The 15565-nt window shown below is 52.0% G+C and overlaps 5 protein-coding genes across 5 annotated transcripts; 2 read left to right on the plus strand and 3 right to left on the minus strand.

Moving 5' to 3' along the window:
- Positions 1-652: 652 nt before the first annotated feature.
- Positions 653-3591, minus strand: BO80DRAFT_25260 (glycogen [starch] synthase). The gene is made up of 4 exons (XM_025714653.1): positions 2731-3591; positions 1304-2666; positions 1058-1253; positions 653-992 (listed from the first exon to the last, which is right to left on the minus strand). Exons 1-4 carry the CDS (start codon positions 3193-3195, stop codon positions 869-871), a joined length of 2148 nt encoding a protein of 715 aa, XP_025577400.1. The 5' UTR covers positions 3196-3591; the 3' UTR covers positions 653-868.
- Positions 3592-5758: 2167 nt separating this feature from the next.
- Positions 5759-6753, plus strand: BO80DRAFT_463290 (uncharacterized protein). The gene is made up of 3 exons (XM_025722582.1): positions 5759-6145; positions 6204-6314; positions 6394-6753. The coding sequence occupies exons 2-3, from the start codon at positions 6222-6224 to the stop codon at positions 6562-6564; spliced, it is 264 nt and encodes an 87-aa protein (XP_025577401.1). The 5' UTR covers positions 5759-6145; positions 6204-6221; the 3' UTR covers positions 6565-6753.
- Positions 6754-6794: 41 nt separating this feature from the next.
- On the minus strand, positions 6795-10534 carry BO80DRAFT_378001 (vacuolar protein sorting-associated protein 54). The gene is made up of 3 exons (XM_025716716.1): positions 10094-10534; positions 7197-10032; positions 6795-7150 (listed from the first exon to the last, which is right to left on the minus strand). The coding sequence occupies exons 1-3, from the start codon at positions 10311-10313 to the stop codon at positions 6964-6966; spliced, it is 3243 nt and encodes a 1080-aa protein (XP_025577402.1). The 5' UTR covers positions 10314-10534; the 3' UTR covers positions 6795-6963.
- Positions 10535-10744: 210 nt separating this feature from the next.
- Positions 10745-13389, plus strand: BO80DRAFT_403027 (MCM DNA helicase complex subunit MCM5). Its single transcript, XM_025717628.1, has 4 exons — positions 10745-10978; positions 11050-11176; positions 11235-12640; positions 12691-13389. Exons 1-4 carry the CDS (start codon positions 10842-10844, stop codon positions 13181-13183), a joined length of 2163 nt encoding a protein of 720 aa, XP_025577403.1. The 5' UTR covers positions 10745-10841; the 3' UTR covers positions 13184-13389.
- A 61-nt stretch (positions 13390-13450) lies between these two features.
- On the minus strand, positions 13451-14157 carry BO80DRAFT_423514 (uncharacterized protein). The gene is made up of 2 exons (XM_025719069.1): positions 14068-14157; positions 13451-14012 (listed from the first exon to the last, which is right to left on the minus strand). Exon 2 carries the CDS (start codon positions 13693-13695, stop codon positions 13528-13530), a length of 168 nt encoding a protein of 55 aa, XP_025577404.1. The 5' UTR covers positions 13696-14012; positions 14068-14157; the 3' UTR covers positions 13451-13527.
- Positions 14158-15565: the final 1408 nt, after the last annotated feature.

Genomic DNA, 15565 nt, shown 5'->3' on the forward strand with positions numbered 1-15565 from the left:
GAATTGAAGTCGGAGAAAGTGGGAGGGGAGGCACGGCATAAATAGCTGGGCGGCAGCGGGGAGACCCTGGAGGAGGAACCCCACCATTCTTGCTTCCTCTGCCTCACCGAGAACACAACAGGACCCTCACGAAAACCAAACCACCATCCGATTGGTGACCTTCCCACCGGACTGATGTGCTCCTGGCACCTTTCCGGTTCTCGAGCAGCAACCACCTCATCGTGAACCTTGTCTCACCCTTCCCCCGCTCTGGACCCGCCGCGGTTCCCGATGGTACGATGTCAATTGACTCAATCCAGCTTGGTTGGCCCGAACTGCACCACAACCAGCTCATGCCTGGCGGGTCTAGATCCTCTTGAGGAAGGATCGGCCCCGTTTTAGCTCGCGTTGCCAGCTGTCTCCCATGGCTTAGGGCTTGGTGCCGGCTGCACATCATCCCATCGCAGCGAGGTTTTGGGGGCTACGTCGGCGGCCGGAGGAATTGATAATCTATGGATATGGTCTTCTTCGTGCATGGGACTATCTCAACCTGGACCTACTAGGGTAGAATCCAAACAGAAGATACAACTCGCTGGCTACAACGTAGATGACATATGCAAAGAAGGAATAGAACAATGCAAGAATAGAGAGATTAGGTAACGCGAAGGAACAGAGGCAAGGTGAGGCGCCATGCGAGCTAGGAACTTGACGGGCTAACTCAACTTGTGAGTTCAATGATAGGGGCAAGTGACCAAAAGCATGATTCCACAAACATACGGTTCAAGAGGACAAGTAGAATGTAATGCAACGGCTTCAACAAGAATGGTACCTTGGAAATGCAGGTCAGGAAGGTTTTGCGGCTGTGAGGCCGGCACTATCTCACGGTCGATCAAGGGTCTTCCTTCCCGTTCACCGGCAGCTGGTCAAGTGGCGACGGCGGACGATCGGCGTTCTTCTTCGTGCGGAGAGTGAGCGGGAAGTAATGGTCTTCGGGCTCTTCTTCCTCGCTAGTACTGGATATCGGACTCGGTCAGCAATCCAATTCCTGAAACACATTCATGGGTGGTGGTTGACTTACGGGAGTCGCCATGCAACATAGTCTTCTGTACTCAAGCCCTCTTTCACTTCCTGGAGTGAGGCAAAGTCCCCAGGGGTCATCATTCCAGACCGATCCCGTGGCGAGCCAGGCACGGATAATGGCCGCGATATCTTCTGTTCCGTACCCCCGATAATATCGTAAACATCCTCGGGGCTTCCAAAAGACGAAGGATAGGCTGTGTACAATGTTAGCATCGAATCAACAGCCGCTTGAGTTTGCGCATACCTCTCCGTAGGGCCAACTGCCGAGCCTTGACATACTCCAAGCCCATCCGCTTCCAATCCAGAAGATCACTCAAACGCTCCGTCCGGTTGCGCTGGTTGATCCGTTGACGCCGACTCTTCTGCGTGAAGTTGAACATGAAATCGGTCAGCTGGTTGACGGAGTCATCCACACCCTTCATGCGACGATCCACGATGTAAATCCCGTAATCGGACGAATTCTCAATCAACTCCTCCATGTAGCAACCGAATCCAGAGAGGTTCGTGGTAATGCTGGGCACGCCCATCACGGTACACTCGGCTGGTGTATATCCCCACGGTTCATAGTACGAGGGGAATACCCCAAGATGTGTGCCACGGACGAAGTCGTCGTAGTCTAACGGCAGCACGGGGTTGGATGAGTTAAGAAACTCCGGGTGGAAGACGACCTTGACTCGGTCCGACTCGTGGTTGAAGAGTTGAACACGACGAATCTGGTTCAGGATCGGGTCCTCATGGTCGTTGACCATATTATGTGTGACTATCGGAGGCAGAGAGTGGCGTTTCATAGCAAAGAGCCTCCGGCGCAAAAGCACGCGGTCCTGGCTAGCCATCAAGTCCTTCTCATCTGGCATGTTGTCGCCTTCCTTCCATGCTAGGCACCGCTCGTACATTCGCCTTCCGATACCCTTCTCAATCATCTCAATTGTTTCCCTCAGGGACTTTACGACTGCCTGGCCCTTGAGCGACTCGACTGTAAGGGATGAGGTCTGAGCGGGCATAATAATAAATGCGACGACAGTCGTCTTAGACCCCTCCGATTTGAGGCGGTGGTTCAGACGCGCTAGACCCTCGATAAACATATCAACACCTTTGTTTCGGAACTCGTAGCGTCCAGCAGTAAACACGTAAAGGGTGTTCTCCAGGTCAAAGTTGTTATGACCGTAGAAATGCCCACGAACGAAGTCATTGATCTTCTCCTTGGACTGCGAGTGGAGGTTTTGGAATTCATGCACGGCAGAGAACTTTTTGACATTCAACCCGTTGGGCAGCACTCCATCAGGTTTTCTCTTGAGAAGATGCTCACTCTCAAAAGCGGTGATATGTGAGACGGTGGTGAAGACATCTGCGGTATGTGCGGCAGCTCGCTCAATGCAGTACCTGTGGTAAATCCCTCGTTTACCAGCTTCCGCATCGACATCAAAGTGTTGGAGGTTGTTATAGAAGTCCACGGATCCGGCGCACAGATACCGACCGAGCAAAGTCGCGTGGGTGGTGAAGATTGTGGTCAGGTCCATGTGCCTCTTCTTAGTGAGCGGCAAGGCGACACCAGCAAGCCATTCGTGAAAGTGAGCAACAACCGCCCGACGACGCTCGTGCGCGATGTACTGAATGACCACAGTTAGCATATGCACGCGCGCAACCAGTGTTCCATGCGCTCAGGTCACGTACTTCACCCAAGAACCACGCCACCAAGTAGCCGAAGACAATGGCCTCGTTCGTCTCGGTATCGGCAGCCGGGGATGGGATACCAGCTGCATTCCACAGATCACCTTTCCACTCGTCCAAGTATTTGTATCCGGTCCCCGTGTCGATGAGGAGCACCCGCGGCGCACCCTCGATCAGCCAGCGACCGTAAACAATTTCGATTCCCCGCTCCTTCATAGACCGGATGGTCTCGATCAAGCGGGGATTCGACGGCGTCAACTCCTCGACCTCCACGGCTGCCGAAGCACGATTGAGAGGACCGATCAGAGTATAGCGGTCGCCATACTCGGCGGTAGTCACGGGCGCTTTGGACTTGAGAACCGAGTAGATGCCCCCGACACGGTTGGCCACTTCGGTGGCTACCTCGAATAGAATGTGATTGCGAACGTCTCGTTTGAGAGGCTCCTGGCCATTATCCTCACTGGCCATGATTTTAGCTCTAGCGCTCACGCAAATGCAAAACGGGGACTATGAATAACTAAAAGAAAGGAATGGGAAAGAAGAAAGACGCAGCTAGACTAGAGGCAGAGAAGGTAGGAAATAAACGAGACACGAGCAGAAACCGGGCTCAGCGCCTCTTTAGGGGGGGGGGAGGAAGCTCGAGGAAAGTTGAGAAGGTGACGTGCGGGGGAAGGATGAAAGGGCCGGTGGCGGGGAAACGAGGAATATCAATCAAACCGGGAGGAGGTTGGACCTCGCCGTCGTTGAAACAGGGACCGCAAGGAGGGGTGCAGATTCTTCTCAATTCACTCCCTTTCCTCGATTCCCCCTCAGTTCAAGGCTGCGAGACGTCTTCTTTCGCGCAATTGCCCGACCAGGGTGCCGGGAAAGCTCACCGAAGGCCCCCGTCCTAAGCCAAGGTTGGAGTTGCACGGACGCATCCCCGGTTCTGGCGACGGCCACCAAGGGATCCCCCGGCAAATGACAACCCCGGTTGGTCGGTCGATTGCAGCATCATCAGACCAGATGATGATGGTTGCAACGTTCCAGCTGAAGCTCGGGCTTGCACGACCTGTTATCTGCCCCCACGGCGCCTATGACCCCCCGGGCATTACGTTGTTTTGGAGCTAATCGAGCCGCCTCCCTACAGGGGGTCTAGACACCCGAGCGGACTGTTGGGGTGGCACAGTGGGAAATGGATTCCCACCAGGAGATCCTGAAGAATTCCCAAGATCGATCGCGACCGGAAAGGGCGTCGAAGATAAGGCCCCATTCAGCGTTCTCAATCCCTGGGTCTGGACACGTACCAGAATGTATCTCCGCGTGGCTCCAGCGCCGGCTTTGGGCAAAATCGGGGCAAATCTGGGGAAAGCTGCCCGGAACTGACGTCACCAAACCCGGGCGCCCATGTGACCCGAGCACCGATAAACCCCCGGGCCTCCAGCTGCAGTAGACTGAGATACAGAGTGGTCGAACCCATTTTTCCACCGACACACCTTCTGATCCTACTGGCCCCGGTTGTGAAGATCTTTGCTGCTCCCTTGTCGGATTTCCCAACAACCATTAGTGCTCGCTCGACTTGAGTTTATGGCTTCGCTGCTGCAATGGAGCTATCCTGGCGGGTCCTACCAAGCTACAGCCATTTTGAATCATTCTCTACTATCCTTCGAGGTTGTATTGAGACTTATGGGGCCTCATGAGAGGGGGTGAGTGGACCCTCAAGCGCATACTACATAGCACGATAGGGACCGGACTTCCCGAGACGCAACCTCGCCTATCGGGCCGACCGATACGATGCGATGCTTCGAAACACGTTGATCATCTCCAGCAAATTCGCCGATTAGACCTAGTACTAGACACAGGGGTCTATCTTCCCACTCGAAATTTAGAAGGCATTCTCTGATGACTTTCTAAAATTTTTTCTGAGCATGAATAGCAAGCTGACATCTTCTCGTGATTCCAGTGGCGTATTTCGAGGATTCCCCTCGTCTTTGAATGGCACTTGATATATGGGCAGATCTTCGAGTTTTCGACGCAATCGGGCACACAGTGAAACTCAGGTTGACATGGCATATGATTTCAGAGCTCGCCCACGGTCGCATATTATACATAGGCTAGGAATCATTTGCCGTTTGTTGAGAATCGTCCAGGAGGGAGGGAGGGCACGACGATATGACCTGCTCTCATCTCGTTCGTCACATATACATGGGTTCGCACCTGTGAGGCTAGATCCATCTGCATGTCAAGTAATCAAGCAAGCCATTGGGTTCCCAAGTCGAACTTCCGATCGCTGTCACAGTTTACATTTGCAGGTTAGATGGTCGATAATACCTCTATGAACATGCTTCCAGGAATTCCCTTGAAGTGATGGTAAGATAACATATAGCAGTGAGCAATTGCTAGATCGGATGCTTGACGAACAGACGATGACTTGATCTAATAGCTGTTGTTTACGGTGAGATTTTTGCCACGTAGGCTAGAATCACACAGGCGAAAGTTAACAAAAGCGCACCCCATATGTCCTAGTGCATGAGCTGTGGCAAGTCTATACATACCAGCAGAAGGTCCGAGCAGATAGAGACGATAGGTTTCAGTAGTACTAACATTGTATTTGGACCTACCCGGGAAGAAGCTGCAGGATATATATACAGCGTGGAGATGCGTTCAACAGCACATCGAATATTTATCCAACTACTAGAACAATCTGAATCCAAGTAATGACGGACTCACATCTGTATCTTCTACCTGATATTGGATCCGATACGCAATTGCTTGACATTAAGAAAGAAGAGCATGTAGGCACCCCCATCAACGGAACCAAAGCAGTGTCTCTTTTGCCTGTCCCCAACACAACTAATCGACAAAATCATCAAAATTCGTATTCTCCCAAACAATAAGATTCCAATTACAATGATACAATCCCTCAAAATCTCAAAATAACCTTCCTCAATAGTACCACCCACCACCCCAGCAAACAGTGGCACGTAAACAGCGGCACACAACCACCACACCCATTGAAGTTCCCGCCGTTCCCAATAACCTTCCCGCCGCCCACCACATCAACCCCGAGCACGCGACATCACCACCACCACCACCACCACCATTTCTAAGAATAACCTGAAACACAATAATCCCCCCAACTATAGTACCTATCCCAATGACATCCAGACATCCCAGAAACTCCCTCAGTCGATTGGTATCTAGACCAAACCCGGTACCTGATTCCACCTCATCTATGAAGTCATCCATCCCCACAATGACTTCACAATGCTGTCAACGGCCTGGATCGATGAACACATCGATTTGATGTGGGATATAAGTAGGGTGCTGGGACTGTGTTCATCAATCAATTAAATCAGATCACAGGGATAATTCACTCTTCTTCACGCAACAAACGAACTACTTCCTTCTATCCATCTACTTTATCCAGAAAACTAAGGTACGCACACCAACTCCAACCCAACCCAACCTAACTCAACACCACTAACACAAACCAGCCACCAACACCAACCAAAATGCCTCGCGGAGCCGAATACGACAACGGAGTCCCCCAGAGCGACAACGCCATTGATGCCGGCGAGACCAAGGTTCACGGCACGAACCCTGACGTATGTCCCTCGTCCCACTCCTTACTCCTTTCTATCACATCCCCCAAAACAGAAATACATGCTAACTGGGTATATACAGAACGACCACCTAAACCGCGTGCAACGCACCGCTCCCCTCCCTGAAGCCGCGCACAGCAGTGGCGGCACGTACAGCATCGGGGGCAGCGCGGGCCCGAACAAGTTTGGAAGTGGAAAGGGGGGTCATGAGCCTAAGACGTTGGGGGATAAGAAGGGATTGGGTGATATCTAAATCTGAATTTACATCTAGATGAGTTTATGATGTTTTCTTATGTGGATGCCTTGTGTGTTTGGGAGTTTGGTGGTGATGCATGGGTTATGAGAGATATGTGACTATTATTATCATATGGACTTTTCCGGCTGGGGAAAGGTGAAGGCTTCCTGGGTGAGGCCTGAAATGAAATTGAATGATTGAGATGATACAGGTGTTTTCTTGCTGCAGCTGTAGTTGTAGAAGTGTGAGAAATGTTTATTAGATCTATATAGGTATGGCTACGCTCGTAAGTGCGCCGACAATGAACAGAAGGTTGGAATGACTGTACAGTCTTGTACCATGCGGTACAAGAGGTCTCGGGCGATCCACCCTAAATTTTTATACTAGACCGTCAAGGCTAATCACGGATCGGGTCGTCTAGGTTTGATTCTTCGACGTGCCGTTTGCATCCGAAGACGACTTCCGAGAAGAGTCCGTGGATACAGGCTTGGATTCGGTGGCGATCTTCTTTTGCTTGGCCAATTCAATGAGACGCTGGCCCAAATCGCCAAAGCCGTCAATCTTGCTTAGCTTCGTTTGGAGATACTCCGCATCTCGTTCCAGTCTATAATGATTAGCAGAATTCACAGTCTCGGTAGCACGACACTTACCGTTGCTTGCCAGTCTCCGAAGTCACAGCTACCTCTTCGAACGCCTTCGTCCACTGCTCTCGGTAGCTGCTGAACACAGGATCCATGATCATCATCACTGTCATATCGGGAAGATGCTTGCTTAGCACCCGATGCAGCGTGCCGGTTTCCTTCGTCAGGGTTTCCATGTACGGGCTCACCCCACTACCTCCTGCGGGCGCATTCCAGTCAATCTTTTTCATGGCATTGACGTGGATAGCCGATCGAGATCCCATAATGTCCACAAGTTTCTCGTGGATGCCAGACTGATGCTCCTGATACAGCCGCTTCACCTTATCGAACTCTCCCATGAGCGGGCTGGACGGCGCATGACGACGGACGAATTCTCGGATATACGGGACGAGGGCAATGACAAAGCTCAGCGCCTGAGACGACAGGGCCAGGTGCTTCGTAGTGATATTCTTGAGCCCCGCACTTCGTGTTGCTCCAGCGCCCAAGATCAGTTGGGAGGACCGTGAGTTAAACAGCTTCAGTGACTCCAACAAACCAGGCGCAATGTCTTGCATCATGCTAGGTATATTCGCCATGATGAATTGATATTCCTCGATACTTTTCATCATCGCCACAGCCGATTCTGAGAGAATATACTTCTGCTCATCGATCATGGCACTGCGCAGTTTCTCTTTGCCAGAACCATTGACAGCTGTGCTTGCCGGTGATGGTTGGCGTTCATCCTGGGGCAGCCAGATCTTAGATGCACCCACCCAGGTGTTGATGTCTCTAGTGCTCGCACTAAGGATGCGGTCTAGGATAGCATTTTCAGTTTCTCCAAAGTCCCTCGCATCCCATCGGTCCGCATCCATCACCTCAACTATGCGACGCCGTTGTCCATCTCCGAATCGGTTGATGTAGTCTCGGATCTGGTTACCTACAACAGTCTTCAGTGCGGTACCACTTCGCCCAGAGATGGCCTCACACTCATCAGCAAAGAGCCGATTGAGAGTGAAGTACTTGAGGAAGTCCTCCTTTTGGAGCTGAGATGTCTGTTCTGATCGAACCTTCAACACCTTGGTGATCTGAGATTGGGCAATGTCGACGGCTTGGCCAAGAAGGCTGGACATGTCCAGTACCTGCAGGATCTCGTCTTGCGCCACAATTGTTGTAGGTCCCGGGGTTGCGGCTTTGCTCGGGCCTTGCGGATTCGGGCTTGGAGGTCCAGACTTCAACCCAACCGGGGCCGGATTCTCCAGCCCACTCGCGATATCCAGAAGGACCTTGACTTGAACACTAAGTCTCCGGAGCGACTCACTGATGCCGGTGTATACGCGTGCAAGCATGTTGTATGAATCCTGGGCGTCCAAGGCACGGAGGTTCCGTGCCAGGATTGAAGACTTCTCCTGTTGACTGAGTTGCTGGGATTTTTGGGTGGATACGGATACCACCGACTCATTGTCATCGTCGCTGGAGCTAGGCATATGTTTCCGAATCAGACTCTTCATTTCTCGTAGAACCGCGGTCTTGAAAGCGGTTGCTGCAGGTGTCGTATGGCGTACACGAGCAAGTCCGGTGAGATGCAGGTGCAACCTTGACCGCAACTGATCATCAAATGCCATGTACGCCGGGGGTTGCATGGCGCCTGAGCGTTGTGCTCCACGCTGTCGCTGGAATGCAGACCCCCAGCGTTGCAGTGTTGCATCCAAAGGCACATTCTCGACATGTTGCCTCAGATCGCCCAGCAGATCGCTCAAAAAACGGCTTTCATAGCCTGTGCCGATGCGATATCTTAGATGAGCCAGATCATCAGAAGCGCCTTCCAGGGCTTTGAGCCTGCGCAAATCGATAGCCTTCCTCGGCTGATCCTGCGACTCCTTTCCGTCGGTAGAGCTGGGGGTATAGTCTCCGGCCATCAGTCTCTCCACCTCTTCTAAGCCATCTGCAGCCTCTTCAATCTTGCCGGTCTCGACTAATTCCTCGCATCGAGAGACAGATTGGACGACATCGCGAAGTTGCGACACTGCATCAGCGAGCATGCGCACATTTTCCCGCCGGCGTCGCAGATTGACAATCTTGAGACCACCCAGTGCCATTTCTCGGTCGATTTTCTGTAGATCCTTCCGCAGGATTTGAATGCGTTTCACCGAGTCAGCCGCCTCTGCATGCAGCTCCCGTAGTGACCCCAGGGCAGTGAAAAAGGACTTGGACGCAGTCGAGATCGAAGAAATAAGGTGGATTTCTACCGTGTCCATGTACCATGAAAGCTTCTCCTGTAGAATAGCATTCGTAGCGAGAGCCTTTCTACCCGTAGGAGCCGGCTCCAGAGCAGCACCATTCTCAGCTTTATCCTTGGACGGGGTCACAATTTCAGATTTTTCCGACACAACATCAAAGGTCCGCGGGTTCTCCAGGTGAAAGTCATCCTCAAAGTAGACCGTGGGAATGGTAGATAGAGGTGTGACTGCCTGGCCGCGACCGCGACCGGCATATGACCGCTTCCTGCCCCGAGTATCGTACGGAGAACTTGCCCGGGAACTGGTCGAAATCGCCGAGGGTCGCCTTTCCCGGGACATCGGGGCCAGCGAGTCCGATTCCTCTGACTTGGGGGAAGATTTGTCGCGGCCCCGCGCTAGCTGTGATTCCTGATCTCCATTGCTTTCTTTCGCTTGTTGGAAGACATCGTACAACGATCCAACCTGAGACAGGTACGCCTCGAATGCTTTTGGGTCCACATGGGGTATGTTGGTCAGCGTGACGGGAGGGATATCGCGCGTAGTCGGGGGCTTATATCCGGCGGAGGGGACGGCGGTATGGGGAACAAGACCCGTGCGGACAATGGGGGGCTGAAGCAGGGTAGAGATTGCTGCATCGAATTAGCATGGATTTAACTTCATATCCTTGTTGCACACTCCCGGGGACCGCACCATTCTGTCCGGTCTCAGCTATTGATCCATGGCGGTAGGAAGGATCCAGAATCCCCCCAATACTGGCAATCGAGCTCGCCGTCGACCCTCTCCTGAGAGGGAACCGCTGAGTGGACGCTCGAGGGGACTCGATCTGGCTCAATGAGAACTGAGACAAGGAGGGGGTCGAAGCGCCTGAGGCCAAGCTGTCAATCGACTTCCGGGGGGTTGCGGAGGACATATTGTCGATGGCGGAGTAGCGACTCCCACGGCCACCGTGCTAGTACTCGGGCGAACAACGAACAACGTTATCTACACATGACAAGAGGACGGCGGCAATTAGAAACGGGGAAGTGTAAGCAGCGTTCTGCCAATGATCCCACGCTGCCAGGGTACGAGGCCTGTGGTCCAAAGAAGAAGAGAATGAAAGCCACGCCGACGAGGCCCGCTGCAACGTCACCCTCGACCCTCTGATACGGGGGGTTTGTTCATGACAGCTTCCCCCGATCCGGTATGGCGCCAGGCCCGAGGCCACGCCGGCTAGCCTGCTTGGGGTTCTTCGGGATACAGTATTTCCGGCTTCCGCCCCGTGCTCTATGCAGCCTCAGGCCACAACAAAAACCACTTAACGCGTGGATAGACGCGACGCGTTCCGCTCGTGTTGCCGCCGCAGAAGTTATTTGCAGGCCTTTTGCCCTGGCAATGGGATGGATCCGAAATCAACACACCTCATCACCACCTCCCCGCAGCCCGCCCTGCTGTCTACGCCATGGACAGACGCACCCCCTACACTCTGAGTGTTCTCGCTCCTAGCGTTGATGGTGTGGAAGACTCCCGTTCTCAGATTCAGGCCAAATTGAAGGAGTTTGTGCTGGAGTTTCAGCTCGATAATGCATTCATCTACCGGTATGTTATGTTTTGGCCGTGTGACGGGTATTTGTGGAGGAAGAAAAAACATAAGCTAAGGTACATGGTAGCGACCAACTTCGACAAAATGTTTTGGTTAAGCAATACTATTGCGACATTGATATCGCACACTTGATTTCATACAATGAAGAGCTGGCACACAAGCTCACCACAGAGCCTGCCGATCTCATTCCCCTGGTGAGCATCTTCTCCCGTCCCCTCGAGTCACTACCTAATCAGAATCGTCACTGGCTAGTTTGAAGGGGCGCTTCAAGATTGCACTCGCCGCATCGTATACCCCTCTCAGAGAGACATCGTGCTGCCGACCCACCAGCTTCTGCTTCACTCCTCGGCTACTCATATCTCCATCCGTGACCTCAATGCCACCAATATCTCACACCTCGTCCGTATCCCGGGTATCGTGATCGGCGCTTCAACAATATCTTCCAAGGCAACGGTGATGCACATTCGCTGCAAGAACTGTGGCCACACTGAAAATCTTCCAGTCGAGGGTGGTTTCTCGGGTCTTCAGCTGCCCAGAAGGTGTGGTCGTCAGCAACAACCCGGCGACAATCAATCAGAACCGTGCCCGCTGGACCCATATGTTGTGTCTCACGAAAAATGCCAATTTGTCGACCAGCAGGTTCTCAAGCTTCAAGAGGCACCTGATCAAGTGCCGGTGGGTGAACTTCCCAGGCATGTTCTGATTTCAGCAGACCGCTACCTGGCCAACCGGGTTGTGCCCGGCTCTCGTTGCACCGTGATGGGAATTTTCTCGATCTATCAGTCCTCCAAGGGTGGCAAGAAGGATGGTGCCGTGGCTATTCGCAACCCGTATTTGCGGGCAGTGGGTATCAGCTCCGACCTGGATCATACCGCCAAGGGTAGCGCTGTCTTCTCCGAAGAAGAAGAGCAAGAGTTCCTGGAACTTAGTCGCCGTCCTGACCTGTATGAGGCTCTTGCTAAGAGTATAGCCCCGTCTATCTATGGAAATCTGGACATCAAGAAGGCCATCGTCTGCCTGCTCATGGGTGGTTCCAAGAAACTCCTTCCCGACGGAATGAAGCTGCGTGGTGATATCAACGTGCTTCTTCTTGGTGACCCTGGTACAGCCAAGTCTCAGCTGCTCAAGTTCACGGAGAAGGTTTCCCCCATTGCGATCTATACGTCTGGTAAGGGTTCCTCGGCAGCGGGTTTAACGGCATCGGTCCAGCGCGACCACGCCACGCGCGAGTTCTACCTGGAAGGTGGTGCAATGGTGCTTGCAGATGGCGGTGTTGTGTGTATTGATGAGTTCGATAAGATGAGAGACGAGGACCGAGTCGCTATCCACGAAGCCATGGAACAGCAGACCATCTCCATTGCCAAGGCTGGAATCACCACCATCCTCAACTCACGGACGTCTGTTCTGGCTGCAGCCAACCCTATCTTCGGTCGTTACGATGATCTGAAGACTCCTGGTGAGAACATCGACTTCCAGACCACCATTCTGTCGCGTTTCGATATGATTTTCATTGTTCGCGATGACCATGAACGCAGTCGTGACGAAAACATTGCGAGACACGTTATGGGGGTACACATGGGCGGTCGAGGTGTCGAGGAGCAGGTTGAGGCTGAAATCCCGTTGGACAAGATGAAGCGGTACATCAGCTACTGTCGCACGTAAGTTGCTCCTTCTCGTTATCATTGCCCCACGCTAATATACTGTCAAGACGTTGCGCGCCCCGTCTCTCTGATGAAGCTGCCGAAAAGCTGTCGTCACACTTCGTCACCATCAGAAAGCAAGTCCACCGTGCTGAACTTGATGCCAATACCCGATCCTCCATTCCCATCACGGTTCGTCAACTTGAGGCTATTGTCCGTATCACCGAGTCGTTGGCCAAGTTAAGTCTGTCGCCAGTGGCCACTGAAGCCCATGTGGACGAAGCCATCCGTCTTTTCTTGGCCTCGACCATGGATGCTGTCACTCAAGGTGAAGGCCAGGGTAGCAAGGAGATGATGGAAGAGGCGAGCAAGATCGAAGACGAACTGAAGCGCCGTCTGCCCATCGGATGGAGCACCAGCCTGGCGACGCTGCGGCGCGAATTTGTTGACGGAAGGGGCTACACGGAACAAGCTCTAAATCGGGCATTGGTGGTGATGCAACGGCGAGACACCGTTCAAATCCGGTCGGGTGGCTCACAGGTTTACCGACACGGTGTATAGTACTGCTTTTCTCTGCTTTTGATTGACAGCATGCGATATGGTCGGGAATGATCCTTCAATGTTGGTTGGCTGGAACGACGCTATGTATCAATTGGGCTCGGGCACAACAGGGATGAAACGGTGTACGGCGTTGCTTTGGTCTTGTGACCGACTGATAGTTACTAGATGAGCGAACTTTATGAAGCAATATAACAACAATAATCATGAGATCCTAGCAATTTATATACAGACACCTTTGCGTATCATCAGTCAGGCGCGAGAGATCCCATCGTCGTCACTGCTCTAGAAAGCTGCAGTCGACACAGACTGCCGGCAACTGATCGAGCCTATCGCCCAACCCAGTGTCACGGATTTGGTGAGTGACCTCGACAACCCATCGACTCGTTTAGATCCTCCCTCTTCTCGTGCCCCGAAACCCACTCAATCTCAACCTTAACTGCGGCCTTCAGTCCGGCCCGGATGGCAAACAGCTCAGCTAGCTGGTTGAGACGGACTTCATCGATGCAGTACATCTCACTGGCGAAGTCATGGCTCTCCGGTTTGTTCTATATGATTGCAACTCCCACGCGGCCACATGGTTGGTAGCTGTTGATCCGTCCACTCAGAAGATATGTCGGTCGTTTGAGGATCGTATATTCATGGCATTTGTTGGTGCGTCTGCACGGGGACGCGCAAGTAAGACTCTGTCAAGTCGATTGTCTTGGATGTTTTGGTAGAAGGTTGACTGCTGTTGCTGTTGCTGTTGCTGTTGCTGTTGCTGTTGCTGTGCTATTGCAGCAGCAGCTGGCACCTCTAGCCTCAAATTTCGAGGGACTAAAGGATCGATAGGCTACACTTTCATGGTTTGTATTCACACTGAGAATCAGAGTCAAGGGGATTCTTACCCGCTAAATGATGAGGGAAACGCGGTGAAAAATGATATGGAGACGCCTCTGAAAGGCGCTCGAAGATGACATTTTCAAGGGACTGGTGGTCATGGTGGAGAGTGAAGATTGAGAAGTGGATGGTGCTGAGGGAAATAGAGGGAAGACCTACTTCTGACTCACACTACACGACACTACACAAGCCTTACGTCAAAGCGATGGCTCGGATGCAAAATAGTGACGATATGCCAAGTAACCATTGGAAGATTACCAAAGGGCCGGGGGTATCGAAACGCGCAAACGAGTACAACCCAGATCTGCCTACTGGGTCTACCAGATACTACTCCAGCCCCCTTCAATGGGATGCAATCGATGTCTTTCAAGTTGTATCAGCGAGTACATGTTTCTTTGGGGTGATAGCCACTAGATCCTGCATTCCAGCGCCAGGTAGCCTGTCGCATCAGAGAATACGAACATCACTTCCGTAAGTAAACGGTGAAAGACTGGTTCGGCTCGCTTGAGCGATCCTATATGGATGACAATAAGCGAAACCTAGCAGCGAGGATCAGCTAACGAGGATCGTATGGACGAGCTCCCAGAACTATAGCCTGGCTTCGCTTGATCCTGCATGCTGCGAGGTGATCAAATGTCCCTACAGACAGATACCTATTAGATCAAGCCCTCCTTTCTAGTCTCCCGACTCTTTAAAGATAATGTGATGCTTGACCTTGATCCTCTTTCTCAACTTCAACGTAATAGCTGTCCAGCCCTCAATGACCCAGAGCGAAGATTCCCCGACTTGACGAGGCCTAAAGCGGAGTAGAGCGTAACGTAGTATTTAGTTCCTGCAAGGCGTTTCAGGCTTCTACCTTACGAGACTTCTTCCACACGAGATCGAGCTCCTCTAGTAACTTGCATACATCGCAACCACCTAGTTCTTTATATCTCCATCCTTTTTACTAGCATCGTACCGGTAAGATATTCAATTCTCGTGACGAGAGTCTATTCAATATCTTGTCCCTGAGCCCATATAACTCAACTCGCTTATCTATTGTAGACGCTTAGGCACATAAGTACTGACTCCCAGTAATCGACCCAAGGCAGGCAAGCCATCACATGACTCCCTCCAGGGGAATTATCTTTCTGTGGTCAAACTTTAACAGAAACGTCAATCTCTGCACTACATGTGAAACGGACAGGTTTATATACGGAGTACTCGTCGAGTGAGTAGTCTTTACAGGGAATTCTTTCAAGTACATTTTCTGCAATGATGGCACTGCACTAAGTCGGTACGGTACGTTGGGAGGTGAGCAGGACTTGTAATATATATGTTACTGCTTTTAATTGCAGTGTGCTGCTCTTGTCACTGATCGAATGGATAGTGGCTTTTTCTTTGAATCATTGGGCTCTCCCTTATAGGTCATTTCTATGCTATCTATCCTTGCTATCTTGAAGTATAAGTTAGTCCTCGATCCGATAATTGAGGCAACTCTACGGAGTATATGGAGTACACGAATTC

This window comes from Aspergillus ibericus (assembly GCF_003184845.1).
Source record: "Aspergillus ibericus CBS 121593 unplaced genomic scaffold BO80scaffold_11, whole genome shotgun sequence".
In the NCBI taxonomy this organism is placed as follows: Eukaryota; Fungi; Ascomycota; class Eurotiomycetes; order Eurotiales; family Aspergillaceae; genus Aspergillus; species Aspergillus ibericus.

Excerpts from the sequence above, each read along its gene's own strand:
- BO80DRAFT_25260 (XM_025714653.1), bottom strand. The coding sequence starts at position 3,195 with ATGGCCAGTGAGGATAATGGCCAGGAGCCTCTCAAACGAGACGTTCGC. Across the intron at positions 2,667-2,730 it reads TGGCGTGGTTCTTGGGTGAA|TACATCGCGCACGAGCGTCG; the intron begins GTACGTGACCTG and ends GTGGTCATTCAG. Across the intron at positions 1,254-1,303 it reads GCAGTTGGCCCTACGGAGAG|CCTATCCTTCGTCTTTTGGA; the intron begins GTATGCGCAAAC and ends CATTGTACACAG.
- BO80DRAFT_463290 (XM_025722582.1), top strand. The coding sequence starts at position 6,222 with ATGCCTCGCGGAGCCGAATACGACAACGGAGTCCCCCAGAGCGACAAC. Across the intron at positions 6,315-6,393 it reads TTCACGGCACGAACCCTGAC|AACGACCACCTAAACCGCGT; the intron begins GTATGTCCCTCG and ends GGGTATATACAG.
- BO80DRAFT_378001 (XM_025716716.1), bottom strand. The coding sequence starts at position 10,313 with ATGTCCTCCGCAACCCCCCGGAAGTCGATTGACAGCTTGGCCTCAGGC. Across the intron at positions 10,033-10,093 it reads AGCTGAGACCGGACAGAATG|CAATCTCTACCCTGCTTCAG; the intron begins GTGCGGTCCCCG and ends AATTCGATGCAG. Across the intron at positions 7,151-7,196 it reads TCGGAGACTGGCAAGCAACG|ACTGGAACGAGATGCGGAGT; the intron begins GTAAGTGTCGTG and ends TAATCATTATAG.
- BO80DRAFT_403027 (XM_025717628.1), top strand. The coding sequence starts at position 10,842 with ATGGACAGACGCACCCCCTACACTCTGAGTGTTCTCGCTCCTAGCGTT. Across the intron at positions 10,979-11,049 it reads GATAATGCATTCATCTACCG|CGACCAACTTCGACAAAATG; the intron begins GTATGTTATGTT and ends GGTACATGGTAG. Across the intron at positions 12,641-12,690 it reads TACATCAGCTACTGTCGCAC|ACGTTGCGCGCCCCGTCTCT; the intron begins GTAAGTTGCTCC and ends TATACTGTCAAG.
- BO80DRAFT_423514 (XM_025719069.1), bottom strand. The coding sequence starts at position 13,695 with ATGTACTGCATCGATGAAGTCCGTCTCAACCAGCTAGCTGAGCTGTTT.